The sequence below is a fragment of the Hypanus sabinus genome, assembly GCF_030144855.1.
Source record: "Hypanus sabinus isolate sHypSab1 chromosome X2 unlocalized genomic scaffold, sHypSab1.hap1 SUPER_X2_unloc_6, whole genome shotgun sequence".
NCBI lineage: Eukaryota > Metazoa > Chordata > Chondrichthyes > Myliobatiformes > Dasyatidae > Hypanus > Hypanus sabinus.
In genome coordinates, this window is record NW_026779006.1 from 602,490 (window position 1) to 614,771 (window position 12,282).

A 12,282-nucleotide genomic window follows, 5' to 3' on the forward strand; every position below is an offset into this window, starting at 1 on the left:
GCAATTTGTATAGATGCAGCTTTATGATCTGTTAAAGATGAGGGAAAAAATAAAAGAGACTATCATTTCTTAAGGTATGGATAGTAACCAGTAATCTAATCTAGACATGCATATAATTGTAATTAGTCCAAGTATAATCTCTTACTCCAAGAAAGTGCTCTCTCCAAATATCTATAATATTAAACTTCAGAATAAAGTTAGTAAAGTTATTATAAGTGGAGTGTTACCATGGGGAACATCGGTCAATTTTTTAAAATCTAAAACGATATTAAAGTTTCCTATCGTAACGAGTAAAAGTTAGGAAATTTGAAGAGCCAATAACCAAAACATGTTTTCCCAAAATATCAAGTAATCTTTCATTATCATTTATAATATTATATCCATAAATATTAGAAATATGAGAAGTGTTATCACAATATTGAACAATTCGAACCAGAAAATGGCCATGTTTGTCCGCCTCAGAGTGCAAAACATATCCTTTAAAGTTAAACATCAGAATAAGAACCCCGCAGAATGTCCACAACCATGTGATAACCAAGCATCATTCCCCCACAGGGATTTCCATAGTTTAACGTCTTCAGTCACAGAGTGTGACTCTTGGATTAAGAAGAAGAAATCTACATGTTTATGCTGCTTGAAGAACAAGAATAAAGCCTTACGTTTAACAGTGTGACTAAGTCCCCTGGCATTAAAGAGAAACAAGTGAGAAAGACAGTCTCATGACAGACTATATATATATATATATATATACAGAAAAAAATAATTCTTCATTTCTAATAATAAAAGTAAGAAAAAACTATCCCAGTTCTACATAAACAAAGGCCAGACTGAAATATTAGCAGAGATAGTAGACCAGTTGCCACACCAACATGTTACCGTTCTGCTCGGATCTCTTTTCCATCATGAAAGCTCGAGTACCAGCAAACAAAGCACGCTTCCCATCTTTTCTAGTCGCCTCCACCAGCGGCCACAGCTTCTGTCGGGCTAACTTATCAGCTGCAGTCAGGTCCTCGGCGAACCACAGCCTCTGCAAGAGCAAGTACTCTTTTTTTCTGGATAGTGTCCATTCCAGATTGCTGGTGGTTCAGTTTGAAAATCGAAAAATGGTCAACCGAGACATCTTTTGTTGGGCCGACGCTTAAACCCTGCTTCAAATATATACCACCCGCCCCTGGAATTCCTCCATTCTTATCCTTGAATTCTTATTCCCTCTTATCCGACCCAGCCGATGGGCAGCATCCACGCGTCGTCAAATCTCCTCGTTGGACTCCGGAGCTACTGCTTCGCATTTTTGAGTTACTTTATTTTTAACATTTTCATCTGTTTGCTCTGGAATGTCGAGAATGTCAGATTCCACCTTCTCCGATAATGCTCGGCCTCAGCTCCAAAGTCTGAATTACCTTTTCGTGGTCCGTACAAGGCCCATTGATTTGCACGACATCAGACTTCAGGGTGTTCACCACTTCAAAGATAAAGTCGAGGGTTTTCTTAATGTCATCAATGGCGTCCCAGACTGAAAACCGCCATCCACGCGTAATTCCCCATCTCACGCAGGGAGTCTCGAAAGCGGATAACCGGCGGAAACAGCGCCTCTGCTGGACAGGAGGCTGAATTACGTCACTGCGGCTGCGGGATCGCTTCTCTTTTCGCGGAGCACGAGACTGAAGCAGGTTCCTTCAAAACCTTTGGGAATTAAATCTGGTGCGCGGCAATTTAAGGGCGGGAGTTAAAGGGGAGGGGGAGTTAAATGGGAGGGGGGAATCGGCCAAAGTGTCCTCATCACGTGGACGTGGATGTTCACGTATTCATAGATTCACGCGGTCCACACTCTTAGTCCGGGTCTGGGTTCCTGCAGAGATCTCAGTTCCTTCCTCCCGGTCTCACTGAACTGATTCCCACCCAGCCTGAAACAGATGGATGAATAAAGATGAAATAAACAGATTACACATCAGTATCAGTTACAGGAGACCGGGAAACCAGAAAACCCGCGGATCCGCTGTTATTTTATCGCATCGAACATTAACACAGACACTCACCGGATCCATACCAGACTGGGGAGAGTCAGTATGAGGCGGCGGAGACCGGGGACAGATCGATCTGTGAGAGAGTTCCATCCTAGATCCAGCTCCGTCAGTGATAAATTTGAACTGAGAGCGCAGCCGAGATCCTCGATACCAGAATCTGTGAGACCGACATTGTCCAGCCTGGAGATGAGAGATAACGAGGGTGAAAGACACAGAGAGACAGGAGACGGGACAAGTCCTCGGTGTTTATCAGTAACACAATTACTGATCACATTAGTTCTCAGTGTCAGACACAGTGACTGCAAACACAGTCTCCCACAGTCTGGTACTTACACCAGTTTCTGTATTTTACACCCCGGGTTCCTCAGAGCCGCAGACACCAGTTTCACTCCTGAATCACCCAGTTCATTATCACTCAGTTGCAACTCCGTCAGTGATGGGTTTGTACTGAGAGCGGAGGCGAGATCCTTGGCACCAGATTGTGTGAGACCGACTCTCTCCAGCCTGGAGATGAGAGAGAGAGGATGACTGACACAGAGAGAAAGGAGACGCTGCAGATCCCCAGAGTTTATTAGATACACAATTACTGATCACATTATTGTTCAGTGTCAGACACCCAGTGACTGTAAATTCGATACCCCAGTCTGGTACTTACCGCAGTTTCTGTAAATTACACTCCGGGTTCCTCAAACCCACTGACATCAGTTTAACTCCGGTATCTCTCAGCTTATTATCACCAAGGTACAGCTCCGTCATTGATGGGTTTGTACTGAGAGCGGAGGCGAGATCTTCGACACCAGAATCTGTGAGACCGACTTTCTCCAGCCTGGAGATGAGAGACAGTGAAGGTGAAAGACACAGAGAGACAGGAGACAGTACAAATCTCCAGCGTTTATCAGTAACACAACTGATCACATTAATGTTCAGTGTCAGACACCCAGTGACTGTAAACACAATCTCCCACAGTCTGGTACTTACCCCAATTTCTGTATTTTACACTCCGGTTTCCTCAGAGCTGCAGACACCAGTTTCACTCCTGAATCTCCCAGGTCATTTTCACTCAGGAGCAGCTCCGTAAGTGATCGGTTTGTATTGAGTGCGGAAGTGAGTTCCTTGGCACCGGAATCTGTGACACCGACATGGCTCAGCCTGGAGATGAGAGAGAGCGGAGTAAAGGACACAGCGAAACAGGAGACGGCACAAATAGCCAGTGTTTATCAGTAACACAATTACATATCTCGTTAGTGTTCAGTGTCAGACACCCAGTGACTGTAAGCACAATCTCCCACAGTCCCGTACTTACCGCAGTTTCTCTATTTTACACTCCGGGTTCTTTAGTGCCGCCGACACCGGTTTCATCCCAGAATCTCCCAGTTCATTACGCCCAAGTCTAAACAAACAGACAAATTGATGTACAAAGTGATTCAACCCGTGTGTCTGAGGGAATTTCTCGCACTCAGATATTTCAGGAAAAATTAAACCCATCAGTAAATCACCGGTCGGAGTTCCCATCACTGCCCATGTTCCTCACTGCCCAGCTCCAGGGTATTCACCGAATGTCAGTAAGTTTGTCTGTCAGCGTGACCATGTAAACTCCACATATTCTGTGTCATTCACCAATAGTTAGAAACGTGTTCCAGACGTGGGAGAATCGGCAGGGGCGGGGTTGAAGGATGGGGGAAAGTCCCACAGTGAGGAAGATTTGTTAAAGGGAAAGTTGATGTGAGATGGTGGAAGTAAACCCACCTGAGGAAAAAGGATAGGAAGAGAGAACCTGCAAGAGGATGGTGATTGAGGAAGAGAGATCACGGGGGAGGCTGGAGGAGAGGTCCCACAGAGGAAAGAGGAGAGATCCCACATGAGGAAAGAAGAGAGATCCCAGAAGAGGAAAGAGGAGTGGTCCCACAGGAGGAAGGAGAAGAGATCACACAAGAGGAAGGGGGATGGGAAAGAGAGATCCCATAGGAGGATACTGATGGGAAAGGACATTCCGACAAGACGAGGGATTGCACGGGAGGGGTGGATCTGAACTGAGCCCCACATGCGGGAGAGCAGATGCACCCATGGGGTCTGGGTATCCGGTAGTGAGCACAGTCACATAGGTGGACTGATGGTGATAGTCACACGCGGGGAAGGGCGGTGGAGGACAATTTCATATTGATAATTATTTCCTTCCCATAGGGACAGTCCGCTGACGATCTCTTGTCCTTCACCGGGAAGGGTGTGTGAAACTCTGACCAACCTGCTGCAGTCACGGCCATTCCTGTGATTTACTACCATTAATCAAATGGCCATTCTTTACTAATCTAAAGTCTACACAGCCCTTAACAACGAAACACAGAAAGCTCTCATCCTTGGGGAAATACAGACCGATCCCCTGGTGATTTTACACAATTCTTCACAATCGGATTTACTACAACTTTACCAAAATCACAATGGAAGTTTCACAGTTCAGAGTGAGCGATAAATCAAGTTACCTCAAATCCTGGCACTTGTGCAGCCCGGGTCCCAGCCGCTGGATTCCTTCACACTGAATGTGGCTGCCAGCCAGATCGAGGTTTATTATTGTATCACAGAATCCGATGACATGGGCCAGGACCGCGCAGTCAATCGGGGTCAGTGACATTTCACTGAATGAAAGATTTTCCACAGATCCCAGTGTAGCCTGAGCCAGTCCACGATTCTGAGACTCAAACAGGTAGTGCAATGTGTTCAGGAGGCTCCTTTTACCAGCTTCACTCCTTGCGTTTCCAATCTGGCGTTTAACTTCCTCTTTCACCCAGTCAATCACCCGGCAGGTTGTTTGATGAAGAAATGGACCCAGAAACTCCTCCAGGCCCCGAGCTGTCATTGGGGAGGAGAGACCAGCAACAAATCGGAGAAATACCTGAAATCGCCCATCTGTCGTGTTGTGGGCTTCAGTGAGGAATTTCAGGATATCGCCGGGAAGTAGAGTCAGGAATTGTGCGACTGCAGCTACAAACTCTTGGATGGTGAGGTGTGGGAATGTGTACACCACGCTCCGGGCAGAATTTTCTCTCTCCAAAAGCTCCATCAGGAACCCGGACAGGAACTGGGAAGGCTGCAGATTGTAGTTGATCAAATCTTCACCCGTAAACACAATTTTCTTCTCGGACACTCCTCTGAAGGCCATCTGACCAACCCTGAGTAACACTTCACGGGGGTTCTCAATTTCACGGCCGTGGTTTTTCAGGATATTGTAGATATAGTAGGAATAGAGTTGGGTGATGTTCTTGGGAACTCGCTGCGGGTCACTGACTCTTTGTGAGAAAAAGGGGCCCAGTGCCAGAGCGAGGATCCAGCAGTAGGAGGGGTTGTAGCTCATGGTGTATAGGATCTCGTTCTCCTTCACGTATTTGAAAACAGCTTCTGCCACCGTCTGATCATCAAAATATCTGATGAAATATTCCTTCCGTTCCTCACCAACAAATCCCAGGATTTCAGCCCAGATGCTGATCTCTGACTTTTCCAATAAATGTAACGCAGTAGGGCGGGTGGTCACCAGCACTGAACACCCTGGGAGCAGCTTGTGTTGGATTAAACTGTACACAATGTCCGACACTTCACACCACCACTCGGGATCTGGGCACTGGTGCTTGGGTTCTGTGTCTCTCCGACTGTCAGCAAAATCGATTCTGTGTTTGAATTCATCTAAACCATCAAAAATAAACAATAAGCCCTCTGGGTTCTTCCACACCTCTCTCAGAACATTCCCAAAATAAGGATATTGATCCAGAATCAATTCCCTCAGATTTATTCTGCAGTTAATGGAGTTTAAATCTCGGAATTTGAAAACGAACACAAAATGGAATTGCTCGTATATTTTCCCTGTGGACCAGTCATAAACAATCTTTTGTACCATTGTTGTTTTCCCGATCCCCGGGACTCCGGCCACTGCTGCCGAACATCCTGAGGTTCTTTTCATTTCTTCCCGAAAACTATGTGAGTAACGATTCTGAAACAGATGAGCAATGTGGAGTTTCTCCAAGTCTTTGCAGAGATGTTTCTGTCTCCACTCCTCGTGGTCTCTGCCTCTTGCCAGCAGCTCATGTTCCACCAGTGTCCGATCTCGAACAGTGGAAATGACCGTGAGCTCAGCGTATCGATCGACCAGCTGGAAAACCTTCACCTTCTCTCTCATCAGGATCGTGTTCACTCTTAGTTTTTCAGTTTGTTCCCGTAGAGTCTCCATGTGTTTCTGTCGAACATCTGAGGAAATAGGTTGACAATGCCTGATCTGATGAACATGGAACAATCGCGTATTTCCTCAAAAAGAAAACATATTGAAGACATTGTTTGGAGCTCAGAGACAGAGTGTCTGAAAATGACTGATGGCACAGAAACGTTTCTGATCTGATTCAGATTCGCTGTTAAAGCCTCCACTCGCCCCTCCGTTTGTAGTTTCCTGATTCCCCGGTGTTCCAGCGAGCACCAGGTGCACACGTGATTCTGGAGAGGAGAGTCTTGTGTGGAGCGGGTGGTTTCACTGCTCAGCTTCTGTTGAACTGAGCAACACTGCAGAGGGTAACAGTGGAGGGGGGCAATGGGCAATTTAGTTCATTTTTTCTCATAACTGATCTGATGTTGCTGATAGTCCTTTCGGTTTAAGCTGTCAGTACTGAGCCACAGAGTTTTCATTTTGCAGCCTAGCCAGTAATGGTGTAACACACCGTACTTTATGTGTTAGTAAATTTCCTGATGACACAAAGGCTGGAGGTGTTGTCAATGGTGTGGAGTGATGTCAGAGTGTACAGCAGGACATTGATAGGATGCAAAACTGGGCTGAGAAGTGGCAGTTGGAGGTCAATCCAGATAAGTGCGAAGAGGTTCATTTTGGTAGGTCAAATATGGTGGCAGATTATAGCATTAATGGAAAGACTATTGGCAATGTGGCGTCTAATTTCTTAAGACACTCAAAGCGGCTGCGCAGGTTAACTCTGTGTTTAAGAAACATGCGGTGCATTGACTTTCGAACACCGTGGAACTGAGTTTAGGAGCCGAGAGGTAATGCTGCAGATATACAGGAACATGGTCAGACTTCATTTGCAATGATTTGCTCAATTCTGGTCGCGTCAGGACAGGAAGGATGTTGAACACATGAAAGGGTGCAGGGAAGATTTACGAGGATGTTGACTGGACTGGGGAGCATGCCTTATGAGAATAGGTTGTGTGAACACGGTCTTTTCTGCTTGGAGTGACAGAGGATGAGAGATGATCCGATAGAGGTGTATAAGGTGATGAGAGGCATTAATCACGTAGAGAGTCAGAGGCTTTTTTCCCAGGGCTGAAATGGCTAGCATGTGAATGGCTAATTTTACGGTGCTTGGAAGTAGGTACAGAGGAGATGTCAGGGTCAACCTTTTACACGGAAAGTGGTGATTGCGTGGAATAGGCTATCGGCGATGGTGGTGGAGGTGGATATGATAGGGTCTGTTAAGAGAACCTGGACAGGTACATAGAGCTCAGAGAACTAGAGGGCTATGGGTAACCCTTGGTACTTTCTCAGGTGGGGACACATCTGACACATATCTGTGGGACAATAGGCCTGTATTGTTCTGCAGGTTTTCTGTGTTTCTATGTTTCATAAAGGATCCGATGCTTTTGACAATCATTTAAGTTTAATCTGTAGTACTGACCCACAGAAAAGGAAGATTATTTTTGTTTCATTTTCCAGGCTGAACCAGTCGCGATATAACACACCCCGCTCTACTCTACAGTCTCGTATTCTCCGAGGAGCTGGTTCATGAACTCAGGCAATACACGCCTACCACACCTCTACAGTCTCCTCTGCTACAGGGAACTTGTACATGAATTCAGGCAATTCCCTGATGTTGCACAGAACAATAGGAACTGAAAAGTATGGCAGCAGTAATAGGGAACTCTATAGTCTGAGGGACAGATAGGCGGTTCTGTGGACATTAAAAGGGACACAGATAGTATTTTGTCTCCCCGGTGCCAGGGTCCGAAATGTTTCTGGGCACGTCCACAACATGCTGAAAAGAGAGGGAGCGCAGCCAGAAGTCATGGCACATATTGGGATCAATGACACTGGAGGGAAAAACAGGAGGTGGTCTTGAAGGAAGCTGAGAATCTGGAACTCATAGTAATCTCGGGATTGTTGTCTGTTTCGCACGATAGTGAACGGGGGAATAGAATGAGGTGGCAGATAAATGCCCGGCTGAAGAATTCCAGCGGGGAGCAGGGATTCAGGCTTTTGGATAATTAGGACAACCTCTGGGACAGTCGTGTCCTGTCCAAAATGGATAGGTTGAACGATTACGAGGGGGACCAATATTACTGCGGACAGATTTACTGGAGCTGTTGGGAGTGTTTCAACATGGCAGCGGTGTGGGAACCAGGGTGACAGAGCTGAGGATGCGTCAACAAGCTTAAAGGTAGATGATAGATGTAACATGAATGTAAGGAAGGAGAAGCTGATGATTGGGTTGAAATGCAGACAGATAGAAGTGTTGAAATGCACCACACAGGTAAAATTCATAAGGGCGCAGATGCAGAACTGAAGGCGTTGTAGTTAATGCGCCTAGCATTCGGACCAAGGTGGACGAACACTTGGTGCAATTATATATTGGTCGCTTTGATTCTGTGGGCGTCACTGAGTCGTGGCCATAGTTGGGACCTCAAGATCACAGGACATACATTGTATCGAAGGACAGGCAGGGCAACTTAGGCGGTAGTGTGGCTCGTGATGGAATTACATCTTTAGAACGACGTGATATGGGGTTCAATCCTTGTTTAATCTTTGTGGGTGAAGATGCGAAATTGCAAAGGTGAAAATAAACATGATGAGAATTATGTTAGGCCTCACAATAGTAGCCAAGAGGAAAGGTTGACATTGAAAAAGGAGAGGGAAGAGGCATGTAAAAATGGTAATGACACTATTGTAATGGAGGACATCAATATGCAAGGGGAATAGGAAAATCAAGCATATTTAAAGTGTTGGCTCGCAAGAGGGGGAATTTATTGAATACCAACGTGATAGCTTTGCAGAGTATCTTGTGCTTGTGACTGCTCAGGAAAAGGCTATCTTAGATTGGGTGTTGTGTAAAAACCAAGACGTTAATAGGTAGCTTAATGCAAAGGAACCTTAGGAGGCAGTGATCACAAAATAGTGGAATTCAAACAGCAATTTGAGAGTGAGAAGCATAGCTTACATATATCAGTAGCGCAATGGTATAAAGCGAATTACAGAGACATGAGAGAGGAGCTCTGCCAGGTGGATTAGAAAGGATACTAGCTGGAATAACGGCAAAACATAGATGGCTGAAGATTCTGGGAATAGTTCACAAGGCGCAGCATAGATACGGTCCACAGACGAAGACGTTCTTAAGCGGCAGGGATAGGAAACGGTGATTGACAAAGGAAGTGAAGGACTGCATGAAAGCCAAGGAAAGGGCATATATAAGGTTTCAAAAGTGAGGGAAGTTTGGATGAAAGGAAACGTTTTAAAATCTAACACAAGGCAACTAAACAAGCTATAGGAAGGGAAAAGGTGATATATGAGGGCAAGCAAGCCAATAATATAAAGCAGGGTAATAAACATTTTCTCAGTAATATAAAGAGTAAAAGTGAGTTGAGAGTTCATATTGAACCACTGGAAAATGATGTTGGTGAGATAGTAATTGGGGACAAAGAAATTTCAGATAACGTAATGGGTACTTTGCATATGTCTTCACTGTGGAAGACGTTAGCAGTGTGTAGTGGTCCTTAACTAGCAGGCAGTAGCATTGAGTGTCATTGCTATTACAAAAGGAAAAGTACTCGGCACACGAAAGGGTCTTAAGTTGGATAAGTCACCAGGACATGATAGATTACGTCCCAGAGACCTGAGAGAGGTTTCTGGAGAGATAACCGATGCATTGGTAATGGTCTTTCAAAATTCACTTAATTCTGACATGGTCCCGGAGGACTGGCGGATTGCAAATATCACTCCACTCTTTAACAAGAGTGGAAGGAAAAAGATGGGAAAGTATAGGTCAGTTAACCAAACCTCGATGGTTGAGAACATGTTGGAATCCCTTATTAAGTTTGAGCTTTCGAGGTACCAAGAGACTAATGACAAAATAAGTCAAAGTCAGTATGGTGTCTGTAAAGGGAAATCATGCCTGGTAAATCTGTTCTTCGAGGAAATTACAGGAATGGTGAACAAAGGGAGCCAGTCGGTGCCATTTACTTGGATTTTAGAAGGCATTTGATAAGGTGCCACATATGAGACTGCTGAAAAGGATAAAGTCCTATTGTGTTAGAGGAAAGATACTGGCATGGATAGTGGAATGGCTGACAGACAGGAGACTGCGAGTGGGAATAAAAGGGGCCTTTTCTGGTTTGTTGCCTGTGACCAGTGGTGTTCTTCAGGGTCAGTATTGGGACCGCAGGTTTTCACATTGATGGATTAATGATTTAGATAATGGAATTGATGCCTTTGTGGCAAAGTTTGCAGATGATAAAAAGATAGGTGGAGGGATAGGTAGTGCTGAGGAAGCAATGCAATTGTACCAGAAAGAAGACAAATTGGAAGAATGGGAAAAAAGTAGCAGATTATATAGAGTGTTGGGAAATGTATGAAAATGCATTTTGGTTAAATGAACAATAGTGCGGACCATTATCTGAATGGGAGGAAGGGCCAAACACCAGAGGTGCAGAGGGACTTAGGAGTCCTCCAGCAAGATTCACAGAAGGTTCATTTACAGGTTGAGTCTGTAGCAAAGTAGGAAAATGCAATGTTGGCATTTATTTCAAAGGGAATTGAATATAAACACAAGGGGATAATGCTGAGCCTTTATACGACTGTAGTCAGGCCGCACCTGGAGTATTGTCAACAATGTTGGAACCCATATCTCAAACTGGATGTGTTGTCATTGGAGAGAGTCCAGAGAAGATTCACGATCATGATTCTGGGAATGGGGGAGGGGGATTAACATGTGAGGAGCGTCTTGGCAAATTTGGGCCTGTAATCACTGGAATTTTGCGGAATGCGGGGAGGTGGGGTGAGGTTGGGAATCTCTTTGAAACCTACTGAATGTTGAAAAAGCCAGATAGCGTGGATATGTACAAGATGTTTTCTGTGGTGAGCGTCTCCAGAACTGAAAGGCACAACATCAAAATTGTGAGGCAACCATTACGACAGGTAAGGAGGATTATTGTTGCCAATGAATAGTAAATCCTGGAATGCTGTGCCACAGACTGCAGTGGAGGCCGTGTTTGTGGGTATATTTATGGCAGAAGGTCTTGATTGGTCAGGGCATCAATAGATATGGTGAGAAGGCAGGTGTAACTTCAGGGTTGAACTTCATAGATGTCTCCAGGTGCACAGCCGAAGACCCGGACGGTACAAGGTGTTCTGAAAATTACAGATGGTTACATGTCCTCCAGCTACAGCAACAAAAAATGTCTGCCATGTTTAGACAGTCTCTAATCATATCACTAAAAACTGGTATTCAGACTCTCAGAGTAAAAGAAAGACTTTGAGATCTCCGTTCCATCGCTTACCTTTCAGACGCGCGGGCACTTCAGATAAACCCCGCTCAGTGTCCATGTAGGCGAACTGGCCGTCACCTGTCCAAATAGATTAACCTGCATGAAGTCTGTTCTTTGTAATACTGTACATTCATTAGCATTTACATCTGTAACACATAGTGTATTGTTCACCGTACCGCGTTCCCGTATTTCATTCAATATTCTGCTCAGCTTCGGTAAATGATGGTGTAGTTTCACAAAGGATTCCCACATCACCCTCCGGGCTCCGGTGCCCTTCTCCATCACCAGATCCAGGAGGAGTTTGGAAGCGCCCGCTCGGTTTCCCTTCTCCGCGAGCTCAGTCACGCTCTGTAATGAACAATGGGGAATATATTGAGGAGCGGAGGGATGGGTACAAATCTACCCTGAGCATGGACTGTCCCAGCACTTTCTGCTCGACACAGATCGCTAACAGCCATTGAAGTGTTCATAGCGGGAGAAAGAATTTAAAGAAGCGAGAGGTGTCAGTCCGGACATTCTGTGCCACAGACTGCGCAGTAATTATCACTCAGCAATGTTTAAGTGGAGCAGACATAGGGTGAGTGAGCCAGAGACAGTGCGGAGAATTGAGGCTTAGTGTCAGAGACGGTCCAGTGAGGCTTTAGCTGGAATTTGGGTAATATTTTCGCTCCCGTTTTTACGGTTAGAACAGTGGGAATGCCAGGCAGGATAGTGGAATGTTCTTCCTGCAGGGTGTGGCAAG

At 45.3% G+C, this 12,282-nt stretch overlaps 1 protein-coding gene across 1 annotated transcript; it reads right to left on the reverse strand.

Annotated features, from left to right (window-relative positions):
* Positions 1-835: 835 nt before the first annotated feature.
* On the reverse strand, positions 836-11,837 carry LOC132385937 (NACHT, LRR and PYD domains-containing protein 14-like). Its single transcript, XM_059958171.1, has 11 exons — positions 11,717-11,837; positions 11,553-11,618; positions 4,502-6,254; positions 3,328-3,414; positions 3,003-3,173; positions 2,680-2,850; positions 2,358-2,528; positions 2,037-2,204; positions 1,818-1,904; positions 1,401-1,674; positions 836-1,027 (listed from the first exon to the last, which is right to left on the reverse strand). Exons 1-11 carry the CDS (start codon positions 11,820-11,822, stop codon positions 836-838), a joined length of 3,246 nt encoding a protein of 1,081 aa, XP_059814154.1. The 5' UTR covers positions 11,823-11,837.
* Between the last annotated feature and the right edge of the window lie 445 nt (positions 11,838-12,282).